This window comes from Heptranchias perlo, chromosome 2 (assembly GCF_035084215.1).
Source record: "Heptranchias perlo isolate sHepPer1 chromosome 2, sHepPer1.hap1, whole genome shotgun sequence".
Taxonomy (NCBI): Eukaryota; Metazoa; Chordata; class Chondrichthyes; order Hexanchiformes; family Hexanchidae; genus Heptranchias; species Heptranchias perlo.
Genome location: NC_090326.1, coordinates 157215968 through 157243282, shown reverse-complemented (window position 1 = coordinate 157243282; position 27315 = coordinate 157215968). Strand labels below are relative to the sequence as shown.

The 27315-nt window shown below is 42.0% G+C and overlaps 1 protein-coding gene across 1 annotated transcript in view; it reads right to left on the bottom strand.

Annotated features, from left to right (window-relative positions):
* Nucleotides 1-27315, bottom strand: part of LOC137299309 (WD repeat-containing protein 48) — a 129078-nt gene that overhangs the window by 54414 nt on the left and 47349 nt on the right. Inside the window, exons 3-10 of the mRNA XM_067967965.1 lie at nt 21231-21309; nt 20341-20423; nt 18858-18987; nt 15032-15120; nt 14380-14481; nt 10930-11154; nt 9059-9133; nt 2958-3060 (exon numbers count right to left, since the gene is read on the bottom strand). Coding sequence (XP_067824066.1) covers nt 2958-3060; nt 9059-9133; nt 10930-11154; nt 14380-14481; nt 15032-15120; nt 18858-18987; nt 20341-20423; nt 21231-21309 — 886 coding nt within the window. The remainder of the gene's footprint in view (nt 1-2957; nt 3061-9058; nt 9134-10929; nt 11155-14379; nt 14482-15031; nt 15121-18857; nt 18988-20340; nt 20424-21230; nt 21310-27315) is intronic.

Below are 27315 nucleotides of genomic sequence, written 5' to 3'. Positions count from 1 at the left end.
ATAAGGAGAAACTGTTTCCAGTGGCAGAAGGGTCGATAACCAGAGGACACAGACTTAAGATGATCAGCAAGAGAGTTGGGGCGACATGAGGAAACATTTTTTTTTACACGCAGCGAGTTGCAATGATCTGGAATGCACTGCCTGAAAAAGAGTGGTGGAAGCAGATTCAATAGTAACTTTCAAAAAGGAGAATTGGACAAATACTTGAAGGGAAAAAAATTACACGGCTATGGGGAAGAGCAGGGGAATGGGACTAATTGGATAGCTCTTTCAGAGAGCCAGCACAGGCATGATGGGGCGAATGGCCTCCTCCTGTGCTGTACCTACTACGATACTATGATTCTATGAAATCTAACTATTAATTATCCTGAATACAAAAACCTAACACTGTGGTTTTATTGTCTTTTGGAGTAGACTGCAGAAAAAGGTAGGCATTCCATGCGATTTCCAGTGCGATATACCATAGTTGAGAGAGTTCCATATTGTGCTATCCAGTTAGCACCCATAAGGATGCAGGTTTTGGTTTATAAAAGGACTACGTTTATGTACGGATGCTGCCTCTACACTGAGAAAACAAAAGTAAAAAAAGTTGGGAGAAAGACCAAACCATAACTTTTTAAGAGGCACAGATAACTTTCTGTTTGAGACTGCTGAAGGTGACCTTTCAAAACAGCCAAACCTTATGGTAGGTATTTTTTTCATAACAATGAAAGCTGGGGAAGGAAGGAGGGGTGGGGGTGGGGAGCAGGCATACTGGATCACAAAGTTCAATAGCAAACATCAATTCTGCTTCATTATAAGCCAACTAGAGTTGATTACTGTGGACAGTGGACCTGATATTTACAATGTTTCCATCTCCACAGAATGAGAAACATGTACTAAATTTGGATTAAACCATTAAGTTTCACTGGAACTTCTAGCTTCCCCAAGATGTATAGTTTTGGTTTTTAAATAAAACAGCAGACACCGCACTACAATGTTTCAATTGGGTTCACAACGACGAGAAAACTTTGTGCACACATACCTACAACATTCAAACAACTCGTTATTCATTTGACTACTCACTGTAAATTACTTCAAGCTATTTTAAAACATCGTTAAACAATTTTATTTACTATTTGTTGACAGCATTCCCCTTCTTGGCTTGGTGAGTTTATCCACTGAATAGCTGAGCTGTACAGATCAAGACTGTTCTGGGTTTGGTCCCCAGTCTGCGCTGAGATAACTGATCTCAACTGAGGCAACAGCAGTGACAATAGAATTGACCTCAATGCTATTAGGTTTGGGGGGGGAGGGGGGGGAGGAGTAGACCAGAGTTGCTATCTCTGATCAATAAGCAGCAAACCCTGCTGGAATCACGCGTACACTGGTATTGGGTGAGGACGCAAACGCGGTTGACTGTTATGCCCTCTGTGGGCGAACAGCCAGACAACACTCAGCATCGGGAGTCAGTCAGAATGATCACTTGGGTGAGGAACGACAAGCCAACTGGAGCCTGCAAAAATGCACCCCATCAAGGTGAGGAAATCAAAAAAAGAACAACTTTCGTCAAGGGTCACCACCCCAGTCAATGCCTTGCTCAACAGCCACTCTCAGGAATATTGCAACATAACACGCCAGAGAGTGACTGAATATAGATCTGTCCCTGCGTATCCCCACAAACAGAAATGGTGATTTCAATCATACTATTATGGGCGGTTGCCTAGTGGAGGCTAGGCACCAGCAAAAATAAAAACTGTAGTACCATTATTAAATATTCTACTTTAATAAGGGCCCTTCATTTACTTTATGGCAATGGGTGTAGTCCTCTGACCTCATTACATCTCCTAATATTCGTTTGCTGGATTCAGAAAAAAAAATGTAACAGTACTGAAGCACAGGTTGCTCAACATCCTACGGTGAGGCAGCTGGTAAATGCCAGCCCAAAGGCATACTATGCAGCAAGTCTGCTGGCCATCACAGATAGAGAGGAATGGAGGACATAAACAGCCCCAAATCACATTGAGTGGCACTGTCCCAAGATTTAACCTTTCAGATTTTTTTAAAATTTAACTCCATTGTTGTAATGCTTTAAGATTGGATACCAGCTGTATTCACATACACACGAAAACAACATTGCTCAGAATATTTCCAAAACTTTTTATTCAGTTGGAAATTATTTGATGCATTTCGAGAGGTACTAAATCCAATAAAACATTGATATGTACTGCGAGGACACTTGGACTATAACACACAGTTCACAATAGATAAACAATTATTTTACCCAAATATGTCTAAATATTCAGTCTGTTCAAATAAACATTTAAATATATTAATGCTAATTTTTAAGTTAAAATAATAAAATGAATATGTATAAAACAACCTATGATTTTAAAAAAACAATAGCAAGCTATTTGCCCATCAATCCGATGTGCAGCTATGAATGGGCAGTGTTAGACACACAATTTCCAGCTAAAACTATGTTCATAATAAACTGGGAAAAATACCATTCCCCAAATCTAGTTTTCTGAAAATTATACTTTTTCCTTTTATTAATCTAATGTTTTGCCATGTAAGTGATATGTTATGGTTTTTATTCTGCACTATTGCCAATATACATAGGATGGTAAAGCTGGTGAGGAGGGACAGAGGATGACATGGGAATAAAAATACTAAGGGCCCACATTCCCAATGACTATCTTGTTAGCAAAAAAACAAAATACTGTAGATGCTGAAAATCTGAAAATAAAACTAGGAAGAGGTGGAAATACTCAGCCGGTTGGTTAGGCAACATCTGTGGAAAAACCCCAGATGCTGCCTGACCCTGACTACTTCCAGCTCTTTCTGTTTTTACTACCTTGCTACATTTGGCCACACAGGCCAATGAATATCAGAAGATACTTTTAGCAAACACCACCACAGGAACATTTATTCAGTACGGTCATAAAGAAATACACCGCTAGGTAAATAACACGTACCTTTAATTACTTGTTCCGGCTGTGTGCAAAGAGGAATTAAGGGGGCACTGCAATCATTGTCATAATCACCAGATGCCCTGAAATTGTGAATACCCTTCATGGACTGCAAAACAAATTACGAAGATTTTAGTTAGTCACATACACACACGTTTTCCTCATTTATGCGTGTATTTTTAAAATGCAAATATAGGCTAAGCTGTATCAAAGCTGAAGTGTCAGAAAAAAAAATAGCAGCAAAGGTTTTAAGTGGTTTTCCATGTCTTGACACTTTCTAGGTTTCATAATTTTACCAGCTCCCAAGTAATGACACTTTAGACAACGTCCCATAATCCAATGCTTTCTGAATCACTCAGATTTGATGTTCCTTGTGCAGTTCTTCAAGTAACCATCCATTATTTTCACAAGAGTACACAGAATTATACAGATTGAGATTGTACCATTTTAATGCAACTCTTATTATTTCTGTAATTTTGTATTTTCTTATTTCCTTACTAAAGGAAGCTTGATTACATTACTAAAGACAGAGCTACCAGATGCTCAGAGTCTCAATTTATTGAGTAGAATGGGCCTATACTCTCTGGAGTTTAGAAGAATGAGAGGTGACCTCACTGAAACATATAAGATTCTGAGGGGGCTTGACAGGGTAGATGCTGAGAGGATGTTTCCCCTGGCTGGAGAGTCTAGCACTAGGGGACATAGTTTCAGGATAAGGGGTTGGACATTTAGGACTGAGGTGGAGGAGGAATTTCTTCATTCAGAGGGTCGGGAATATTTGGAATTCTCTACCCGAGTGCTGTGGCTGCTCGGTCGTATTCAAGACTGACAGCGATAGATTTTTGGACTCTAAGGAAATCAAGGGATATGGGGATCGGGCGGGAAAGTGGAAAGAGGTCGAAGATCAGCCATGATCTGATTGAATGGCGGAGCTGGCTCGAGGGGCCACATGGCCTACTCCTGCTCCTATTTCTTATGTTATGTTCAATTTACAAAAAAAATACCAGCTTCAAATTATGAAATGTTACACCGGGAGTCTTTGTGGGGTTTTTCTTCCCATGCCACCTAGTCTCTCCTGCTTGCTTACAACACCCTTTAATATTCCTCTTTTTCAAGCCATGAAACTTAGAAACACTAACCGGCTTACAAGGCTGTGTTAGGCCCCAAGTTTAAATATTTAATCCACAAAACATCAAATTTACTTCCAGGCAAGCTGTTTATCCAACACTAGGGGAAAGTTAGCATTGTAGCACAGGCGGAAAGTTCAATTCAAAATCAGTAATACCTTTCATCGGTTCTCAACAAACTGGTGGGGTAAAAATTGTTAGGGCCTCAGGCCCTCAATATCTGCATTGACTTGGGCAGACAAGTGCCTTCCGTTAGCAGCAACTCAACAATAAGGTCATCAGCTGGGTTTTGCTTACCTAGTCCCTTGGCTGAAGGACCATAGTTGCTAGGGTGGGGGTTCATAGAATCATAGAAAATTACAGCACAGAAGGAGGTCATTCGACCCATTGTGTCCATGCCGGCCGAAAAAGAGCTATCCAGCTTAATCCCACTTTCCAGCACTTCTAGCGGGCTACGGACCGAGTGCACATCCAAGTACTTTTTAAATGAGTTGAGGGTTTCTGCCTCTACCACCCTTTCAGGCAGTGAGTTCCAGACCCCCACCACCCTCTGGGTGAAAAAAATTCTCCTCAGCTCCCATCTAATCCTTCTACCAATTACTTTAAATCTATGTCCCCGGTCACTGACCCATCCTCTAAGGGAAATAGTTCCTCCCTACCCATTCTATCTAGTCCAGTCATAATTTTATATACCTCAATTAAATCTCCCCTCAGCCTCCTTTGATCCAAAGAAAAACAACTCCAGCCTATCCAATCCTTTTCTCATAGCTAAAATTCTCCAGCCCTGGCAACATGCTCGTAAATCTCCTCTGTACCCTCTCCATGGAACCACATCTTTCCTGTAATGTGGTGATCAGAACTATATGCAGTACTCAAGCTGTGGCCTAACCAACATTTTATGCAGTTCTAGCATAACCTCCCTGCTCTTATATTCTATGCCTCCGCTCCACTTGGAGAAGCAAGGATTAATCAGGGATAGTCAACATGGCTTTGTCAAGGGAAGATCATGTCTGACTAATTTGATTGAATTTTTTGAGGGGGTGACTAGGCGTGTGGATGAGGGTAACGCAGTGGATGTGGTATACATGGATTTCAGTAAGGCCTTCGATAAAGTCCCCCACAGGAGACTGGTCAAGAAGGTACGAGCCCATGGAATCCAGGGTGCCTTGGCACTTTGGATACAAAACTGGCTTAGTGGCAGAAGGCAGAGGGTGATGGCCGAAGGTTGTTTTTGTGACTGGAAGCCTGTGGCCAGTGGGGTACCACAGGGATCGGTGCTGGGTCCCTTGCTGTTTGTGGTCTACATTAATGACTTGGATATGAATGTAAAAGGTATGATCAGTAAGTTCGCTGATGATACAAAGATTGGTAGGGTGGTAAATAGCGAGGAGGATAGCCTCAGTCTGCAGGACGATATAGATGGGTTGGTCAGATGGGCGGAACAGTGGCAAATGGAATTTAACCCGGAAAAGTGCGAGGTGATGCACTTTGGAGGGACTAACAAGGCAAGGGAATACACAATGAATGGGAGGACCCTAGGCAAGACAGAGGGTCAGAGGGATCTTGGTGTGCAAGTTCACAGATCCCTGAAGGCGGCGGAACAGGTAGATAAGGTGGTAAAGAAGGCATATGGGATACTTGCCTTTATTAGCCGAGGCATAGAATATAAGAGCAAGGAGGTTATGATGGAGCTGTATAAAACACTGGTTAGGCCACAGCTGGAGTACTGTGTGCAGTTCTGGTCGCCACCCCACAGGAAGGATGTGATCGCTTTGGAGAGGGTGCAGAGGAGATTCACCAGGATGTTACCAGGGCTGGAGCGCTTCAGCTATGAAGAGAGACTGGGAAGATTGGGTTTGTTTTCCTTGGAGCAGAGGAGGCTGAGGGGGGACATGATTGAGGTGTACAAAATTATGAGGGGCACAGATAGGATGGATACTAAGGAGCTTTTTCCCTTCGTTGAGGGTTCTATAACAAGGGGACATAGATTCAAGGTAAAAGGCGGGAGGTTTAGAGGGGATTTGAGAAAGAACTTTTTCACCCAGAGGGTGGTTGGAGTCTGGAACTCACTGCCTGAAAGGGTTGTGGAGGCAGGAACCCTCACAACATTCAAGAAGCATTTGGATGAGCACTTGAAATGCCATAGCATACAAGGCTACGGACCAAATGCTGGAATATGGGATTAGAGTAGACAGGGCTGATGGCCGGCGCGGACACGATGGGCCGAAGGGCCTCTATCCGTGCTGTATGACTCTATGACTAAAAGGAAAGTATCCTGTATGGTTTCTTAACCACTTTATCTACCTGTCTGTTACCTTCAGGGATCTGTGGACATGCAAGCCAAGGTCCCTTTGTTCCTCTACACCTCTCAGTATCCTCCCATTTATTGTTGCCTTGCTTTGTTTGCCCTTCCCAAATGCATTACCTCACACTTCTCTGGATTGAATTCCATTTGCCACTTTTCTGCCCACCTGACCATTCCACTGATATCATCCTGCAGTCTACAGCTTTCCTCCTCATTATCAACCACATGGCCAATTTTTGTATCATCTACAAATTTCTTGATCAAGCCCCCCACATTCAAGTCCAAATCGTTAATATATACCACAAAAAGCAAGGGACCTAGTACTGAGCCTTGCAGGACCCCACTGGAAACAGCCTTCCAGTCGCAAAAACACCCGTCAACCATTACCCTTTGCTTCCTGCCACTGAGCCAATTTTGGATCCAACTAGCCACTTTCCCTTGGATCCCAGTCTGCCATGTGGGACCTTGTCAAAAGCCTTGCTAAAATCCACATACACTATATCAAACAAGTTACCCTCATCGACCCTCCTTGTTACCTGCTCAAAAAATTCAATCAAATTAGTCAGATACGACCTTCCCTTAACAAATCCATGCTGGCTGTCCTTGATTAACCCGTGCCTTTCTAAACGACAATTTATGCTGTCCCTCAGAATCAATTCCAATAATTTGCCCACCACCGAGGTTAGACTGACTGGCCTATAATTACTCGGTCTGTCTCTCTCTCCCTTTTTAAACAACGGTACGACGTTAGCAGACCTCCAATCCTCCGGCACTTCGCCTGTAGCCAGGGAGGATTGGAAAATGATGGTCAGGTTGGGAGGGAGGGAGGGGGTGGAGAAAGAAGAGAAACTCCAGACCTCCTTGGACTTTCGAAAATTAATTATGAAATGTTTATCTTGTTGAATAAACTTTTTTGATGATAAACTGGCTTGGCTGCCCATTCTTTACTGTCTCACAGGGTCATGATGCTACAGCAGCAATTCACTGTTTAAAACATAAATCCATACAAGTTCTGTACATCTGAGGTGGGAATGCTGTTCTACAATGCCTATAATCACAAACTTGAATCAAATGATGGGGGTGGGGTGAAAGGAGAGAAAAAAAAATACCGGTAATTGGGCTTCCATTTCTTCTATAAAAAGATTTAGACTGTTCAGAGTTGAGAAAACCCAACTTTTTGCAGAGCCAGTACACCACGAAATACTGTCAGGCGGCACAGTATGGACCTATTTAAGTACACTGCTTCTGTGCACTTCGCTCCCCACTAAACACGCTTGGCTGCCCCTTAAGTTGACCCACTCCTCTTAGAACTAAGAGCGGGATTTACTTTTTAAAATATTAGTACATGCACCAACATCGTTATACACCCAGAACATTGGGATGTGTAGAGTTTTCAGAAATATTTTCTCCTCCTCCTCTATTTTAGAACAGCCGCATGAACAGGACAATTTAAGGCTGAAGCAGTTAAAAATCCCAAATTAGGCAGAAAGACAAGGAGGCTGATGCCAGCATATTTTTCCACCACTGCAGCAACTTCCCCTCCTGCAGTTTGTTAAACTGTTCCAGGGGTAGTTCTTCCAAAACCAGGAACAGGAAAAGGACCTGAAGAGCGAATTTTTTTTTAAAAACAAAAAAATTTTAGGTCCAGATTGCTGGTTTTGGTAAAGCCTAAATTAAAATGAGCACATAGATTAGACTGTAACCTCATCAGTGAGCACATAATTTGAATTTAGGGAGAAGGGACTGTTTAAGATTGCAGATATCTAACAGTAAACTTGAGCTCATCCAAAACTCTGCGGGCCGTATCCTAACTCGCACCAAATCCTGTTCACCCATCACCCCTGTGCTCACTGACCTACATTGGCTCCCGGTCTGGGAACGCCTCGATTTTAAAATTCTCATCCTTCTTTTCAAATCCCTCCATGGCCTCACCCCTCCCTATCTCTGTAACCTCCAGCCCAAAACTCAGATCTCTACACTCCTCCAATTCGTGCCTCTTGCACATCCCTGATTTTAATCATTCCACCATTGGCGGCGGTGCCTTCAGCTGCCTTGGCCCTTGGCTCTGGAATTACCTCCCTTAGCCCTTGGCTCTGGAATTACCTCCCTAAACCTCTCCGCCTCTCTACCTCTCTCTCCTCCTTTAGGATGCTCCTTAAAACCTACCTCTCTGACCAACCTTTTGGACACCTGTCCTAATATCCCATGTGGCTAAGTGTCAGATTTCGTTTGGTAACACTCCTGTGAAGTGCCTTGGGACGTTTTACTATGTTAAAGGTGCTATATAAATGCAAGTAGTTGTTGTTACACTGCTAGTGGACTACCATACTCGCATATAAGCTGCATTTTTTAAAAGCAAGAAATCAGTTTGAATTGGGATGGGGCCTTTCACAAGGTAGAAACCAATAGGAAAGGCCATTTGGCCCACGCAGTTTGTTAAATGATTCCTTCAGATTTGGGCAAAGGGGTGGGGGAAGTGAGGAAAGGAGGGATGGAGAGAAAAAAAGTGTGCTCCAGTTTGTGGGGCTGTTTACATGTGCATCAATATGGTAATATATTGCTCCATATAAAATGCTCGACTGACAGAAATGATGGCAGTTTACAAAGCAACTAATAGATTGAGCTATGACATTAAATACTTAAACTGCAGTCTGCATGAACACAAACATATTTACCCATTTATTCACTGAAGATTTTGTGGTGGATACCCAGATAGCTGGAGCAGGGTCAGCTGATCGATCAAGCTCCATCTGCCAATTAAGTTAAAATACAGAGAAATTAAAAAGGAGGCACAAGTTTAGTTAATACTAGCAGAACAAAAATCAAGAGTAAGTCAGAGCCAACATGCTGGGTACTTTCTTGCAGAAATTAAAGCGACACTCCAGGCAGCTTCAGATTTTAAAGTTGATTTAAACAGCCTTGTTCCCCGATCTTACGTATGATAGATATACAGGTTGGGGCAAGACCAACACCACGTATGGATACATGGATTTTGAAATGCCATTCATGAAGGTCTCTCATGATCCAGGATTAGTATTTCAGTAGATCAAATACTGCACAAACTAATCGGATAGGCATCTTGTTAAAAATGGATTCAGCCCACCTTTGTGAAAAGGGATTCAAAAACTATTTTAAAACACGACCATTTCATCCATTTAATCTAAATCTTTTAATCTCTCTTAAAACGTGTTCACGTGCAGCTCTGAGTGGAAGCAGCACACTCACTATCAATCAGGGTCTACATGATATTGGAACATTCTGACCCCAAGCAGCTGAACAAGAGTTTGCCCCCAAAATGCATTATCCATTGCATAATGATTACCTGATCAAAGTTGTTTGACAGCCTTAGAAAAATTTGAATTATCCAATAATTTGAATTAAGTAATATAAATACCATGGACTGATTCAGCCAGACAGCTCTTTCTGTGATGTAACTTCTATGTAAATATTGGTTAATGTTTTGGGTGAAGACCTTTCACAAGAACTGGATCTTCACCCAAAAGAAACTTTTTTTTTCTTTTTCAGATGGTAACAGACCTGCTTTGTATTTCCAGCATTTTCTGTTTTTATTTCAGATTGGTCTGTTCTTTTTATCCTTAAACACTGCTTGGGTTGGAGTGAGATTGGACCCTTCCTGAATAGGCTGCAGAGCCTTTCTTCCCTCTCATCATTCTCCAGTGCTTTGCAATTGGCATGGGATGAACCGAAGGCACCGGCAGCTCCGTGCCATCTGCTGACTGTGACGACGTCACTTTGCTTCCTATTTGTCAGTTCACAGGATAGTGGTTTATTATTACTAATATTCTGATTGCTGTTACTATTCTCAATGCTATGCCTTTGGTCCGATTGTGGTCTTGTATCATCATAGTAGGTACAGTACAGGAGGCGGCCATTCGGTCCATCGTGCCTGTGCCGGCTCTTTGAAAGAGCTGTTTAATTAGTCCCACTCTCCCGCTCTTTCCCCGCAGCCCTGTAAATTTTTCCCTTCAAGTATTTGACCAACAAAGTTTCTCGAACATTTTTTATAACTTGCTACTTGATTTCTCATTGTACATAGGAAGTTATGAACAAGCGCTGTCTTCCAGTCAAGCAGAGCCAGGGAAATAACTGGATATGGGGGGGTGAGGGGGGAGAAGAAAGATGAAGATGGAGGTGGATGGGGGGGGGGGGGGGGGGGGGAGGGGGAAGGGAAAGAAGGGGAAGAGGAAGGGCAATGGAGAGGAAAGGAGGAGTGACAGGGAGACGGCAAAGACTAGGGGAGAAGAGCTTGAGGGAAACTACCAGTAGTGGTAGAGTGTGGGGGAGGAAAGGTGTGGGTTTGGGGTTACACATTACTTGGGTTACATGAAAAACACAATCTTGGACGAGTGAATTGCTGAGCCATCCAAATCAGAAAAGTTCCAGGTTCGATCCACGCTGTGAGCCAAGTTTGCTTATCTCAGCCAGGGCAATGGTACAGCCACTACCTTTACGTAAAAATTTGAAAAATAAAGTTTATGAGCATCACAGTGTTGGAACAAATTGTGGCCAATTTTTATGGTTGTACCTTGAGAACTGGTGCTTTTTCCTCACAGATCAGAACTCTAATATCTGGATTCCGGAGGTCTGTGCAGTAGATCTTTCTGTCTCGTCCTCCCGAGTAGACGTGAGTAAAGGCTTCGTTGACCTGCAGTGCCCAAACTCCTTCGTCGTGGACCCTATATGTTGCTATGCACCTCTGTTGTCCCAATGACCACAGGCGGATGGTTCCATCAGAACTACCAGACAAACACTAATGGAGATAAAAATGGAAAAAAGATGCTTTCAAATGCTAAACTCTGCCATCATTATATATATTTTTTTATTCGTTCATGGTATGTGGGCGTCGCTAGCAAGGCCAGCATTTATTGCCCATCCCTAATTGCCCTTGAGAAGGTGGTGGTGAGCCGCCTTCTTGAACTGCTGCAGTCTGTGTGGTGAAGGTTCTCCCACAGTGCTGTTAGGAAGGGAGTTCCAGGATTTTGACCCAGCGACGATGAAGGAACGGCGATATATTTCCAAGTCGGGATGGTGTGTGACTTGGAGGGGAACGTGCAGGTGATGCTGTTCCCATGTGCCTACTGCTCTTGTCCTTCCAGGTGGGAGAGATTGCGGGTTTGGGAGGTGCTGCAGTGCATCCTGTGGATGGTACACACTTCAGCCACGGTGCACCGGTGGTGAAGGGAGTGAATGTTTAGGGTGGTGGATGGGGTGCCAATCAAGCAGGCTGCTTTGTCCTGGATAGTGTCGAGTTTCTTCAATGTTGTTGAAGCCGCACTCATCCAGGCAAGTGGACAGTATTCCATCACACTCCTGGCTTGTGCTTTCTAGATGGTGGTAAGGCTTTGGGGAAGTCAGGAGGTGAGTCACTCACTGCAGAATACCCAGCCACAGTATTTATGTGGCTGGTCCAGTTAAGTTTCTGGTCAATGGTAACCCCAGGATGTTGATGGTAGGGTTTCGGCGATGGTAATGCCGTTGAACGTCAAGGGGAAGTGGTTAGACTCTCTCTTGTTAGAGATGGTTATTGCCTGGCACAATTGTTACTTGCCACTTATCAGCCCAAGTCTGGGTGATGTCCAGGTCATGCTGCATGCGGGCATGGACTGCTTCATTATCTGAGGGGTTGCGAATAGAACTGAATACTGTGCAAGCATCAGCAAACATCCCCATTTCTGACCTTATGATGGAGGGAAGGTCATTGATGAAGCAGCTGAAGATGGTTGGGCCTAGGACACTGCCCATTAATAACAGAAAGCTTCCAAACATTTACAAACCCATTTAAAGAAAGAACGAATTAACTTGCATTTCTCTAGCACCTTTCATGACCTCAGGACATCCCAAAGCACTTTACAGCCAATGAAGAACTTTTTGAAGTGTAGTCACTGTTGTAATATAGGAAACGTGGCAGCCAATTTGCACACACCAAGATCCCACAAACAACGATGGGATAATTACCAGATAATCTGTTTATTAGTGATTTGGTTGAGAGATAAATGTTGGCCAGGACACCGGGGAGAATTCTCCTGCTCTTCAAAATAGTGCCGTGGGATCTTTTACATCCACCTGAGAAGGCAGGAGGAGGCTCGGTTTAACATCTCATCTGACAGTGCAGTACTGAGGGAGCGGTGCACGGAGATTGTGGGTTCAAGTCACGTCTCTGGATGTGACTTGAACCCACAACCTTCTGATAAAGGCGAGAGTGCTACCGACTGAGCCACGGCTGACACCAAAACGATAAAGACAACATAGTGATCATCATGGATTGATCCAGAAAGACTCTCTCTCAATGGCATACTGCAAACTGAGTTTGTATTTCTGGAAGAAGGAGTAAGACCACCTACTCTCTTCCGTTCTTCCAATCTGCTCAAAATAAGTGACTCGCTGAGAAGTGTAGTCAAACTTCTAACCTCTTGCGCGTTCTGCCATCAAGCTGGTTTCCAATGCAGTTAGTTGCAACACTCTTCGTATACAAGGCTATAGTTCACCCTTAACACAGGAGCCATATAAAAATACTTTCTATGTTAAAATGTGTTTTTTTTAAAAACACAGTTCATAAAGACAATTTTGTAGAAGATTTGCCCAACTCCCAGGCTTTGTCTTTAAAACAGTTGGCCTTTGGTTGGCATCCTGCCACAACACCATGGCTAAAATCAGTAACTCAGTGAAGGAATATGTTTCAGTAACACGGGAATTCCTAATGTTGAGCTGTTTTCAATTATGCCGCAGTGACAAAAATGAAGCATTTTGTCAAAGATTTAGCTTCGTATTTGCTACTTTAATTCTAGGACACACAAGAGGTTAAAAGCCAGATTCACTCACATAATGTGCCAGCTCATTGTGTTACAATTTTTGAAACAATTAGTTGGGTTGTCTGAAGACAGGCACCCTTGGGAGGAGCCAAGCCATTCAGTTCAAAAACAAACATCTTGTCCAATTTGCCCAAATACATTTTTCACTGACAACTCCTCTTGAATTTAACCAACAGTTATTTAAATGCACAGAGTCCCAGTGAGTTTTGTTTGAGTCTTTCCTAAATCAGGATTTCAGCCTAAAACCTTTGAGGAGAATTAATCAGGCCAGATAGTTTAAATAGATGGTGAGGAAAAGAAAAAGAACCCCCACATAAGGAAGTTACTTGCATCACAGTCTAGCACAGCAGTTGCAAATTATTTGTTTTAACGACACAAATAGCTAGCGAAGTTTAACTACTGAAAAATAAAATGTTGTGTTACTGCTTTTATTCACTTGTTCTACTATTATTTAAATTTGGATGGCAATTAAAGCTCAAGACAAAGCTTACTGTAATGCTCTTCTGCTACCATTTGAAGACAAGGAGGATCCCATGAAGGCATGGGATCGAACTCGTAGTTGAAATAATCTGCAAATGGTTCTGTGTACATTACTTAGGCATGCTACGAGTTTTACCTCGGTAACTAAAAACACTGACTGTGATATAGGGAATTAGGTTCACATACAAAAGTGTTTGAAACACAGAAGTGCAAAAATCTAGAGTAAAACAGATTTTTAAAAAAATGAAATAGCAGCACAATTTGGAAACTATTTACCAGTAACATTTATTGGGGAGATGGCATAGGTAACTGGTTCTTATTTGTTCCATCATCACCAATTAAACAGATGCCCTGGAGAAATATAATATCCATTACCTCCAAAACCCTGATAATCCTGTTCATTGTATATTACATAACAGATTCAAAAATGAAGCAACTCAATTGTAACTTGATAGCCAATGTTAAAGAAAACAAGAGGCGAAAGTGAGTGAGAGGCGAAAGCAAGAAGAACTTGAACTTTAATAGCACCCTCAACCAACACCACTGTGTTGAGGTCTTTGTAGAGGGGCTTAAACCCACAATCTTCTGACTTGAGGGTAGAGTCCTATTGCTGAACCAAGGCTGACACATAAAACAATGCAAAATGACTTTTGAGTCCTAGAACAGCAAAAAGAAATGTGATTTACCTGTGTGCCATCTCTGTTCAACAGTAGAGCTTTCACATTATCTGTGTGACCTTTAAGTTTCATCAGTTTTGCACATGTCCTGGGATCCCACACTCTCAGAACCTGTTAACCAACATACTAGTTTATGTATATTGGGACAAACAGCACCCGCTGTTAAACAGACAAGATCCCTTTTCTAACAACATTCGCCAATACTGTTTAGTGTCATCAACTCAATCAGCTAACTTTAAGCAAATCATCAAAATCAATCAGATAGCAGTTACATCATGAAAGTCTTAGAAACTATATAGTAGATTAAACAAATTTAAAAGAAATCCACAACACTGCTGATCCTGGCCACTAGTTTCTTTTGCATTTAGCAAACAATTCAACGGAAAATATTAATTTTCTCGATCGGGACATTTGCACAACTTTTTAAGGTGTGAAATGTAATGTACAAATTTGTTTTCTAAGCTTCAATTACATGAAAATCATAAAATACTATATAGTTAGTCATAAGGCATGTGCCTTAGTAATAAGTCCACGTGCTGCTTGACAGTCCATGAGGTAAATCATCAAACACATTTGAAAGTAGGTCACCAAAATCGAAGAAGTGTCTTCTTCTCAATTACAGGAACCAATCTAGCACGGCTGTCATCATAACTCAACTTACCTTCTCAGTAGACCCAGAAACGATTACTGTTCCCATCTGGTTCATTGCAAGGCTATAAATGGAGTCTTTGTTCCCACTCAACGATGATGCTGTTGCAGATTTTAAAAAAAGTATTTAACAGTAAAATAGTTTTTCTTTGCAACGTCTTCACTTCTTGATCGGTACATTTGGAAGATATTAGATTCCTGAAAGTACAGGGTAGGGGGAGAGGAGCAAAGGCAGCTCTATGCTTTTTTGCTGGTTGTCCACACCAATATTATACTCATTTCCAATGTTATGGGTGAACATACACGCAAATTTAATTATTATAAGAAAGCCCTGCAAACAGTGGCTTTCATTCTTAGTTCATTTTGTCAAGGTTTGAGCTCGTGGATAGTCTGCAGTACAGCTTGCACTGGGACTAAAAATTCAAAAAAGGTTGCACCAGGGGGGTGGTAATAACAGTTTACAATGACACGGTTCCATTACAATGGAAAAATGTGTTTGCAGACTGCAAAAATTAATACAGACCAGAGTCAAAAAACTCTGAGCTGGTTACCAATTTCTCTACGTGGTCATTAGACTTAGTGCATTGCTACCAACACTCTTTGGTAAATGTTGCACCTCATGGGCATAACTAACTGTTAAACATTGAAGCCAACGACTCTCATCCTTTTATTTTGTCACAGTTTGAGCTCCCAAACAGTCTACATAACAGCTCATCAATTCCAACATTATGGATGAACATGCACTCAAATCTAATCATTATTAATGTTCATCCCTAACACTGGAATTGATCATCCCAAATTGATCCCAAAGTGGAATTACAACTCCAGTACTTCATCCTAGTGTTAAATAAACTCAAAGTACCCTATGCAGAGCATCTCTATCTTAGAGGGACAAAATCCAATCCAACTGGTTGTTTTTTGCAATTCAACTGGACACAGTATGAAAATCCTGCAAGACCACCATTACATTTTACTAGAACTCTTGTGACAACAATGCACAACATACTTCACTCTGCTAATTTATGATCCAGCATCAGAAAGAATTTAATTAAAGCTACCAGATTGTCATAAAAACACAACTGGTTCACTAATGTAGAAATATAGAAAATAGGAGCAGGAGTAGGCCCTTCAAGCCTGCACTGCCATTCATGATCATGGCTGATCCTCGATCTCAAAACCATTTTCCCGCCCTCTCCCGATACCTCTTGATGCCTTTTGTGTCTAGAAATCTATCGAGCTCCTTCTTAAATATATTCAGTGACTTGGCCTCCACAGCCTTCTGTGGTAGAGAATTCCACAGGTTCACCACCCTGAGTGAAGAAATTTCTCCTCATCTCAGTCCAAAATGTCCTACCTCGTATCCTGAGACTGTGACCCCTCATTCTGGACCTCTCAGCCAGGGGAAACATCCTCCCTGCATCCAGTCTGTCTAGCCCTGTCAGAATTTTATATGTTTCAATGAGGTCCCCTCTCATTCTTCTAAACTCGAGTGAATACAGGCCGAGTCGATCCAATCTCTCCTCATGAGACAGTCCTGCCATCCCAGGAATCAGTCTGGAGAACCTTTGTTGCACTCCCTCTATGGCAAGAATATCCTTTCTTAGGTAAGGAGACCAGAACTGCACACAGTACTCCAGGTGTGGTCTCACCAAGGCCCTGTATAACTTCTGTAAGACATCCTTGCTCCTGTACTCAAATCCTCGTGCAATGAGGGCCAACATACCATTTGCCTTCCTAACTGCTTGCTGCACCTGCATGTTTGCTTTCAGTGACTCGTGTACAAGGACACCCAGGTCCCTTTCTACATCAACATTTCCCAATCTATCACCATTTCTGCCTTTCTGTTTTTCCTTGCGAAGTGGATAACTTCACAATTATCCACATTATACTCACTCAACTTGTTTAAATCACCTTGAAGCCATCCTCCTCACAACTCATGATCCCACCTAGTTTTGTCGTCGGCAAACTTGGAAATACTATATTTGGTTCCCTCATCCAAAACATTGATATATATTGTGAATAGCTGGTGCCCAAGCACTGATCCCTGCAGTACCCCACTAGTAACTGCCTGCCACCCCGAAAAAGACCCATTTAGTCCTACTCTTTGTTTCCTGTCTGTCAACCAATTCTCAATCCATGCCAGTATATTACCACCAATCCCATGTGCTTTAATTTTGCACACTAACCTCTTATGTGGGACTTTATCAAAGGCCTTCTGAAAATCCAAATAAACCACATCCACTGGTTCTCCCTTATCTATTCTACCAGTTACATCCTCAAAAAACTCCAGTAGGTTTGTCAAACATGATTTCCCTTTCATAAATCCATGTTGACTTTGTCTAATCCCGCTGATTTTTTTTTTTTAAGTGTCCTGTTATCACATCCTTTATAATAGACAATAGCATTTCACCTACTACTGATGTTAGGTTAAACGGTCTGTAGTTCCCTGTTTTCTCTCCCTCCTTTTTTTAAATAGTGGGGTTACATTTGCCACCCTCCAATCTGCAGGAACTGTTCCATAATCTATAGAATTTTGGAAGATGACAACTAATGCATCCACTATTTCCATGGCTACCTCTTTTAGTACTCTAGGATGCAGATCATCAGGCCCTGGGGATTTATCAGCTTTCAGTCCCATTAATTTCTCCAGCAGTTTTTTTTACTAATACTAATTTCCTGTAATTCCTCCTTCTCACTAGACCCTTGGTTCCCTAGCATTTCTGGGACATTATTTGTGTCCTCTTCCGTGAAGACAGAACCGAAGTATTTGTTTAATTGCTCTGTCATTTCCTTGTTCCCTATTATAAATTCTCCCATTTCTGACTGTAAGGAACCTACATTTGTCTTTACTAATCTTTTTTCTTTTTACATACTTGTAGAAGCTTTTACAGTCTTTTATGTTCCTTGCAAGTTTGCTCTCATACTCTATTTTTCCCCTCTTAATCAGTCTCTTAGCCCTTTTTTGCTGAATTGTAAACTGCTCCCAATCCTCAGGCTTGCTACTTTTTCTGGCAACTTTATATGACTCCTCTTTGGATCTAATACTATCCTTAATTTCTTTTGTTAGCCATGGTTGGGCTGCTTTTCCTTTTGTGTTTTTGTTCCAGAAAGGAATGTATAATTGTTGCAATTCGTGTATTCGTTCCTTAAATGTTAGCCATTGCTTATCCACCTTCATGTCTTTTAATGAAGCTTCCCAATCTATCATAGCCAACTCACTCCTCATACCTTCATAGTTTCCTTTGTTTAGATTTAGGACCCTAGTTTCGGATTGGACTACTTCACTTTCCATCTGAATGAAGAATTCTATCATGTTACGGTCACTCTTCCCTAAAGGACCCCGCACAACAAGATTATTAATTAACCCCTTCTCATTGCACAATACCCAATCTAGGATAGCCTGTTCCCTGGTTGGCTCCTCAACGTACTGGTCTAAAAACCATCTCGTACACACTCCAGGAATTCATCCTCCACAGTATTATTGCTAATTTGATTTAGCCAGTCTATATGCAGATTAATGTCACCCATGATTACTGTGCTTCAGAGAAAGCAGCCTGCCACCCCTATCTAGTCTGGCCTACATATGACTAGTTCCACACTTTGTGTCTTCTGAAGTGACCTTGTAAGCCACTCAGTTCTATTATATTTTCAGGGCAATTATGGATAGACAATAAATGCACCATTGCTAACATCACCCACATCCCAAGAATAATTAAAAAAAAGCACAAAACAACTTGACTACTTTATAAACCTCCCAAGCATCTCCCGTGTTAAAGGTTTGTGCTACATTCCATACTTATCCCCCCACCAACCCCTTACATTTATAATCAGGGACTTACTGGTGACAGTGTTGTTTGAGGCAGTCAGTGCTGTGAGAGTATTTACATCCCAGAGGAAAATCTGTCTGTCCAGCCCAGCTGAAGCCACCAACTCTTTATCTTTCGCATAAGCTAACGCCTTCACATAATCCTATACAAAAAAAGAAAGAAAATGTTTCAATTTTTTTTTAGTTTTATCCAATTTTCTCCCCTCCTCTCTAAAGCCACTGACTCATGGTATTGCAATACAGTTTCAGTGTCTTGTGCAAGTGATCATTTTCATGTGTGCGACTAGAAAGTGACCATCCAGCATTGAAAGCATCACATTTGAGTGTCGTCACCAAACATCCATACCATCTAGCAATGGTTACTAGAGGGCAATTAGGAGTTGGAAATCAGGCAGATTCTTTTCCTCCTCCTTGGTCTGCATGGCTCAGCTCCACAACGGAAAAATTAGAAATGGAAGTTTACTACATCTACCTTACAACTGGTTGAAAGTACATTTATTGCACAAATCTTAAATTACTAAAACTAATTCCAATAGGTCATTCTCTAAACACTCTTTGGGTTACAAGCATTTAGATTCAATTCCATGAGAAAAGAAAACAGAAGCAACTTGCAAATATAGAGCTGCAGGTTATCCCAAAGTACTTCACAATCAATTAATCTTTTCTCGATGTACAGCTACTATTCTTATGCAGGCAACTACTGCAGCTAATTTGCGCGCAGCAAGATTCCACAAACAGCAAATGAGTTGAATGACCAGTGGTTGGTTGAAGGAGGAATGCTGGTCACGATATCAGGAAAATTCCCTGCTCTTCTTCAAAAATGGCATGGGATCTTTAACGTCCTCCTGAACCACCAGAACAAGCAGACAGGACATTGGTTTTGATATCTCATCCAACAAACATCTCCTACAATGCAGAACTCCCTTAGTTCTAGAACTGCACTGTGTCAGTCTAGATTACATACTTAAATCCTGGAATGTTGATTGGACCTATAACCTTTTGACTCAAGAGTCAACATGGCTACCAAATAAGCCAAGCCAATGCTCGTTAGAGAATTAAATAAAACTGCATTTCTGTGATACATCCCCTGAAGCATCTCGATTAACCATAGAGGTGGTTATTTACTTCAATGAATTAAGCTCTAATTTACTAAAAACAAGGGATTTCAATTCTCATTCTCCGAGTTAATGGTTTCAAATGGAGAATTCTGGCTTTTGATGTTTGGCTAAATTTATTCTTACATTCTCAAAATTGAGACAAGATGAAATAGAACATATGCATAATATAAGAGCATGAGGAAGAGGTCTTCATTAATTCTTTTACCCAACAGGTCACCTTCACATCAACCAATTCGGACCAGTGTTCGCCACTGAAGCAGCAGCATTTTTTTTTTTTTAAAAAGCATTAAATGTTGTCACAAATAAAACACATTCTTGCATGAGATGACATTTCTCTCCTCAGCACGTTGCAGTTTTCCCCATTACAAAAAAAGTTACCTTATGAGTTCGTAACGTGGACATGCAAAATCCTTTATGAGCATTCCACACTTTCACTGTCGTGTCAGATGAAGCCGATATTACTACAAAATAAAAGGCAGTTTTAAACACTGAAGATGTTTGCAAATAACTTTTAGGTTAGAATCACTTCTTAAGAGGATCACGTAGTCAAGAACTATACAATGCCATTTTGCTAAACGAATTCATACTAGAACCAGCCAGTTGACCAGCAATCCATCGGGGACTGCATGATCTGGTGCGTGGGAACACCATCACCTCCAAGTCACACACCATCCTGACTTGGAAATATATTACTGTTCCTTAATGCTCGCTGGGTCAAAACCCTGGAACTCCCTATCTAACAGCACTGTGGGAGCATCTTCACCACACGGACTGCAGCAGTTCAAGGAGAAGGCTCACCAGCACCTTCTCAAGGGCAAATAGGGATGGACAATAGATGTTGGCCTTGCCAGTGACATCCAAATCCCCAGAATGAATAAAAAACAGATTACAAGTGGCCAAGATATTAGTAACAGACAATTCTGGGTGGGTGGGTGGGGGGGGTGAAGCACTCCCACTGGACCATTAAAGCAGCAGAAAGAATGACAACAGTATTGCCACAAGGTCCACCCAGCAACATTGGCTGGTCAAAGAGCACCTGGATTGGCCACTGGCAAAATTGAGCACTGTAACAAGTTGACGCCACAGCAAGTGGCCAAAAGCAGCCTGGATTTTTAAAAAATCATGAGGTACAAAGCATCGGTAACAAGCTGCTCAGCCTGGAGTATAAAAGGTGCACCGGGAACCAGGCTGGGCTAGTAGATGAGGTTACTGTTAAACATCTGCTTATACAAAACCCTGATTCAATGAAGTAAAGCTGAGTTACTCACAGGTCTTTCCATTACAGCATAATACCACATCATTCACCCAGTCAGTGTGGTGCTCCATGGAGGCAATATAAGGATCTTGCTGAAAAAGAAAAATAGAAATTATTAGCGTGACACAAAAGTGGCAGTGTAACTTCATAGTTGAAACCCAATCTATCCCAGAGTGAAGGCCCCCAAGAGGAGGCAGCCTTATACTGCCTGGGTTTGATACCACATGGAGTATAACTCTCCTGTGCTGCAAGAAAAGTGAAATTAACCTGGGACTGGGCAACTGATGGTTGGAATTTAAAAAATCTGTAAGGGTTTCCTGGGGCCTCAAGGGCACTTTTGGGAACATTTAAAACAACTTAAGTTTAGAGTCTGGACAATTCCTCATTCTAAGCATATATTTAAAAATTACTGGCTGGGAGCAGAGCTTTATGCATATATAAAAGACATGCATGCTGAGCTCTCCTGGTCCTGAGAATCTGATTTGGTGCTAAACAGGAGAATTCAGGTTCTACCAGGACAGAGCCAATTCCACAGTTACTGATAGCTACAGTAAAAATACAGTGCTAACAGATAGATGATATGGAAGTTGGAATGGAATACAAGAGTTCATTCATATGGTCTCATGAATGGCCTATGGGATGAATGCACCAATGACCCATTATTATTCCAAACTCTTGACTATAAATCCACAGCGAATTCTACATTTTTCCCTAATTCTCAGTACTTCAACCTGAAGAGGTCGTCTTGACATTTCCAACTCTATTACCAATAACAGTGCTCAGTAGCCTGGAACAAGCAGTGCTGTGGGGATGGAGGGGTAAGAAAAACAGTATTTCTTTTTAGAATGTATATCAATTGTGCTCTTTCCAATTAAAGTACAAATCATGAATAGCATAGGCCATATATAGTAGAGAGATCCAATTTCTACATTGTCACATTACATGTGAATAACAGTTTCTCCCAATCATTTGCACAGATCGATAAGACTTCAGGTGGAGAAGTGCATTAAGAACATCAACCCAACAAGGAGAGAAAACAAGGGTTTGTACTTGCAATCCCCTACACACCAATTGTCCAATCACTTGATACATGGAGGCAGCAACAAGCAGGTGCCAGCCATTTCCCTACAGCAGAGGTTCACAAACTTTTTTTTTCGATGAACCTTGCTTTGGAGATTCATGTCCCATGCGAGCCCCTCTCTTTCCAAGAAACGGTATTTGTGCATAATCAATGTTAATGTAGATACAATTGGTAACCCAGAATACTTTAGCTGTTTTAATTCTACTCCTGTACGCTTTTGAGTTTTAATATGAAGTCCAATCATATTAGAACTCAAAGGCCTGAAAATTCCTCAGATCTGCTCCCGCCTCGCTGATGTTACTTTGCCAGAAGTGCGGTGGAAACCCCATTTTACACGTGCAAACGAGGTTCCTGGTGCACTTATGGTGAAGCAAGGCCAACGAAGCGGGAGCAGATCCAAGGAATTTTCCGGCCACTATGACGGTGTCAGCAACTTCACTGAAAGCAAAACTGCAGGCCTCTCTTCTCTTTGGGTTAGGGCTGCAAGACTGTTGAAGGATGAAAGAGTCCTCCGTAGAATGGGTCTGTGGTCAGGATGTTTGGGGTTGAAACAGAGTAATGAATCATTGGGTTGCTTTGGGAGGAAGTAAAATTAAGTTTAATTTCTTTTAACGGATAAGTGCGGATGCTTTTATTAATTTATTTCTCAATTTAAGATGTCGCTAAGCAAGCAGCAATACAAAATCCAAGCAGGGCACAATAAACTTTCCAGAAAGGTGCAGACCACTGAGCAATAAAGTAATTTTTGATGCCTAGACAAGTTTTTAAAAAGGAGGGTCATTTATTTATTCCCTCCATAGATCAGGGGAGAACCCATGCGCTCATGAGGACTTTGATGCAGGGACAAAAAAGAAAATGGATGCACCACAGAGCTGCAGAACTTAGGGCAAAGAACCTTTTAACAGACCTTTGAAGCAGACTCATGGTGGGGGAACACAGACATGCTGCTATTTATTTATTTACTTCTCTGTGGCAGCGAGGACCCCAGGGCTCATGAGCACTTCCAAAAATAAATATATGTGGCACAGGAGGTACAGACCAGAAGGCAAGCAACTTTTTTTTCCCTTTTAACTGAAAGTGACACATTTAAACTAACGAGTATTGAAAATACCTGTTAGCTGGAACTGTTTGCTCTCTCCAAAACTCAGGCATCACCTGCAGTCAGGAATCAGCCAGAGAGTTAAGGGGAGTGCTGCAGTGCCACCAATGGAAAACATACATATTGCAGGCATTACCTGTTAGTAAATTACACAGAATTTATAGCACAGAAACAGGCCATTCAGCCCAACTGGGCTACACCACCATTTATGATCCACACAAGCCTCCTCCCACTCTATTTACTTCATCTCGCCCGATCAACATATCCTTCTATTCTTTTCTCCCTCATGTACTTATCTAACTTCCCCTCAACTGCATCTATGCTATCTGCCTCAACCACTCCATGTGGTAGCAAGTTCCACATTCTCACCACTCAGTGACTGGTCAAGACACTGTTGACTGGTCATCTAGAGTTACAGCTAGCATCCTCCTCGTGCCCCCTCCGATAACCAAGTCACACCTCCCAGTTTGAGAATCTCCGTCCGACCTGGGACAAAGTGGAGGGACAGCCACCAAGGGTCACTCTTGAGCATCCTCCTCTGGTTGGTTTCATATCAGCACTGTATCCTGTTCATCCAAGAATCAGCACATACCCTGTTCATCTGAGAATGGTTAATAACTTAGAGACAGCAGAAATGTAAACCCATCTTTATAAAAACACACACACACACACACAGAGACACACACACACACACAGAGACACACACACACACACAGAGACACACACACACACACAGAGACACACACACACACACAGAGACACACACACACACACAGAGACACACACACACACACAGAGACACACACACACACAGAGACACACACACACAGAGACACACACACAGAGACACACACACAGAGACACACACAGAGACACACACAGAGACACACAGAGACACACAGACACACACACATATTCTAGCAATCATACTGTGCTTATAGATGCAAAACCAGAATATTCTGCAAAATAATGTCATTTACTGTCATGTTTATCTTTAATAAGGAAGCAATTAATAGAACTCAGCTGAATGGACATCATAAAAGAAAGAGAGCATAGTGAGTGCAGCTGATATCATCTGGATTCCTAGACCTAAGTGTTCAAAGTCAATGTCAAACCTGTTTTCTAAAAAAAACTACTGAAACAATTCTTAATTCATAACATAACGAATGTGACCCTACCAATGTTGCTTAACACTCACTGTTATGTAACTAATGCAAACTAGTTACTACATGAGCCAGTAAATTACCATTTTCTATATTGTACACGATGTTGTAAAAAAAATTAAATGATGAATTGTGGATTATCCAAGAAATTGCTGTTTGTGGTATATATTAATGATTTGGACTTGAATGTAGGGGGCATGATTGGCAAATCTGCAGACGACACAAAAATTGGCCATGTAGTTGATAGTGAAGAGGATAGCTATAGACTTCAAGATGATATCAATGGGTTGGTGGAGTGGGCAGAAATGTGGCAAATGGAGTTCAACCCGGAGAAGTGTGAGGTAATGCAATTAGGGAGGGCAAACAGTAAAAGGGAATACGCAGTAAACGGGAATATATTGAGAGGGGTAGAGGAAGTGAGAGACCTTGGAGTGCATGTGCACAGGTCCATGAAGGTGGCAGTACAGTCAGATAAGGTTGTGAAGAAGGCATACGGAATGCTCTCCGTTATTAGACGAGGTAAGAATACAAAAGCAGGGATGTATTGATGGAGCTGTATAAAAGGCTGGTAAGGCCACAGCTGGAGTATTGTGCGCAGTTCTGGTCACCACTTTATAGGAAGGACGTAATTGCTCTGGAGAGAGTGCAGAGAAGATTTACAAGAACGTTGCCAGGGATTGAAAATTGCAGTTACAAGGAGATTGGATAGGAACAGGAGTAGGCCCTTCAGCCCCTCGTGCCTGCTCCGCCATTTGATAAGATCATGGCTGATCTGTGATCTAACTCCATATACCCGCCTTTGGCCCATATCCGTTAATACCTTTGGTTGCCAAAAAGCTATCTATCTCAGATTTAAATTTAGCAATTGAGCTAGTATCAATTGCCGTTTGCAGAAGAGAGTTCCAAACTTCTACTACCCTTTGTGTGTAGAAATGTTTTCTAATCTCGCTCCTGAAAGGTCTGGCTCTAATTTTTAGACTGTGCCCCCTACTCCTAGAATCCCCAACCAGCGGAAATAGTTTCTCTCTATCCACCCTATCTGTTCCCCTTAATATCTTATAAACTTCGATCAGATCACCCCTTAACCTTCGACCCCAATTTGTGTAATCTCTCCTCGTAACTTAACCCTTGAAGTCCGGGTATCATTCTAGTAAACCTACGCTGCACTCCCTCCAAGGCCAATATGTCCTTCTGAAGGTGCGATGCCCAGAACTGCTCACAGTACTCCAGGTGCGGTCTAACCAGGGTTTGTATAGCTGCAGCATAACTACTGCCACCTTGTACTCCAGTCCTCTAGACATAAAGGCCAGCATTCCATTAGTGTTACTGATTATTTTCTGCACCTGTTCATGACACTTCAATGATCTATGTACCTGAACCCCTAAGTCCCTTTGGACATCCACTGTTTTTAACTTTTTACCATTTAGAAAGTACCCTGTTCTATCCTTTTTTGATCCAAAGTGGATGACCTCACATTTGTCTACATTGAATTCCATTTGCCACAGTTTTGCCCATTCACCTAATCTATCAATATCACTTTGTAATTTTATGTTTTCACCTACACTGCTTACAATGCCACCAATCTTTGTGCCATCGGCAAACTTAGATATGAGACTTTCTATGCCTTCATCTAAGTCGTTAATAAATAGTGAATAATTGAGGCCCCAAGACAGATCCCTGCGGGACTCCACTAGTCACATCCTGCCAATGTGAGCACCTACCTATTATCCCTACTCTCTGTCGCCTTTCGCTCAGCCAACTTCCTGCCCAAGTCCGTACTTTTCCCTCGATTCCGTGGGCTTCTATCTTAGCTAACAGTCTCTTATGTGGGACCTTATCAAATGCCTTCTGGAAGTCCATATAAATAACATCCATTGACATTCCCCTGTCCACTACTTTAGTCACCTCTTCAAAAAAATTCAATCAGGTTCGTCAGGCACGACCTACCTTTCACAAATCCATGCTGGCTCTCTGTGATTAACTGAAAATTCGAGGTGCTCAGTCACCCTATCCTTAATTATAGACTCCAGCATTTTCCCCACAACAGATGTTAGGCTAACTGGTCTATAATTCCCTGGTTTCCCTCTCCCTCCTTTCTTAAAAAGCAGAGTGACATGTGCAATTTTCCAATCTAGAGGGACAGTTCCTGAATCTGGAGAACTTTGATAGGCTGGGGTTATTTTCCTTGGAGCAGAGGAGGCTGAGGGGAGACTTGATTGAGGTGTACAAAATTATGAGGGGCCCAGGTAGAGTAGACAAGTACCAACTGTTTCCCCTAGCGGAGAGTTCAAGAACTAGAGGACATAGGAACATAAGAGCAGAGTAGGCCATTCAGCTCCTCGTGCCTGCTCCGCCATTTGATAAGATCATGGCTGATCTGCGATTTAACTCCTTATACCTGCCTTTGGCCCAAATCCCTTAATACCTTTGGTTGCCAAAAGGACAGATTTAAGCTGATTGGCAGAAGGATTAGAGGGGACATGAGGGAAAACTTTTTTACCCAGAGGGTGGTGGGTGTATGGAATTCTTTGCCCGAATTGGTGGTAGAGGCAGGGACCCTCAACTCTTTTTAAAAGTACCTGGACCTGCACCTAAAGTGCTGTAAGCTGCAGGGCTACAGACCAGATGCTGGAAGGTGGAAACTAAAATGGGCACCTGGTTGTTCTTCGAGCTGGCGCGGACACGATGGGCCAAATGGCCCCCTTCTGTGCTGTATCTTTTCTATGGTTCGCTGGTTCTAAATATCTACAGCAAT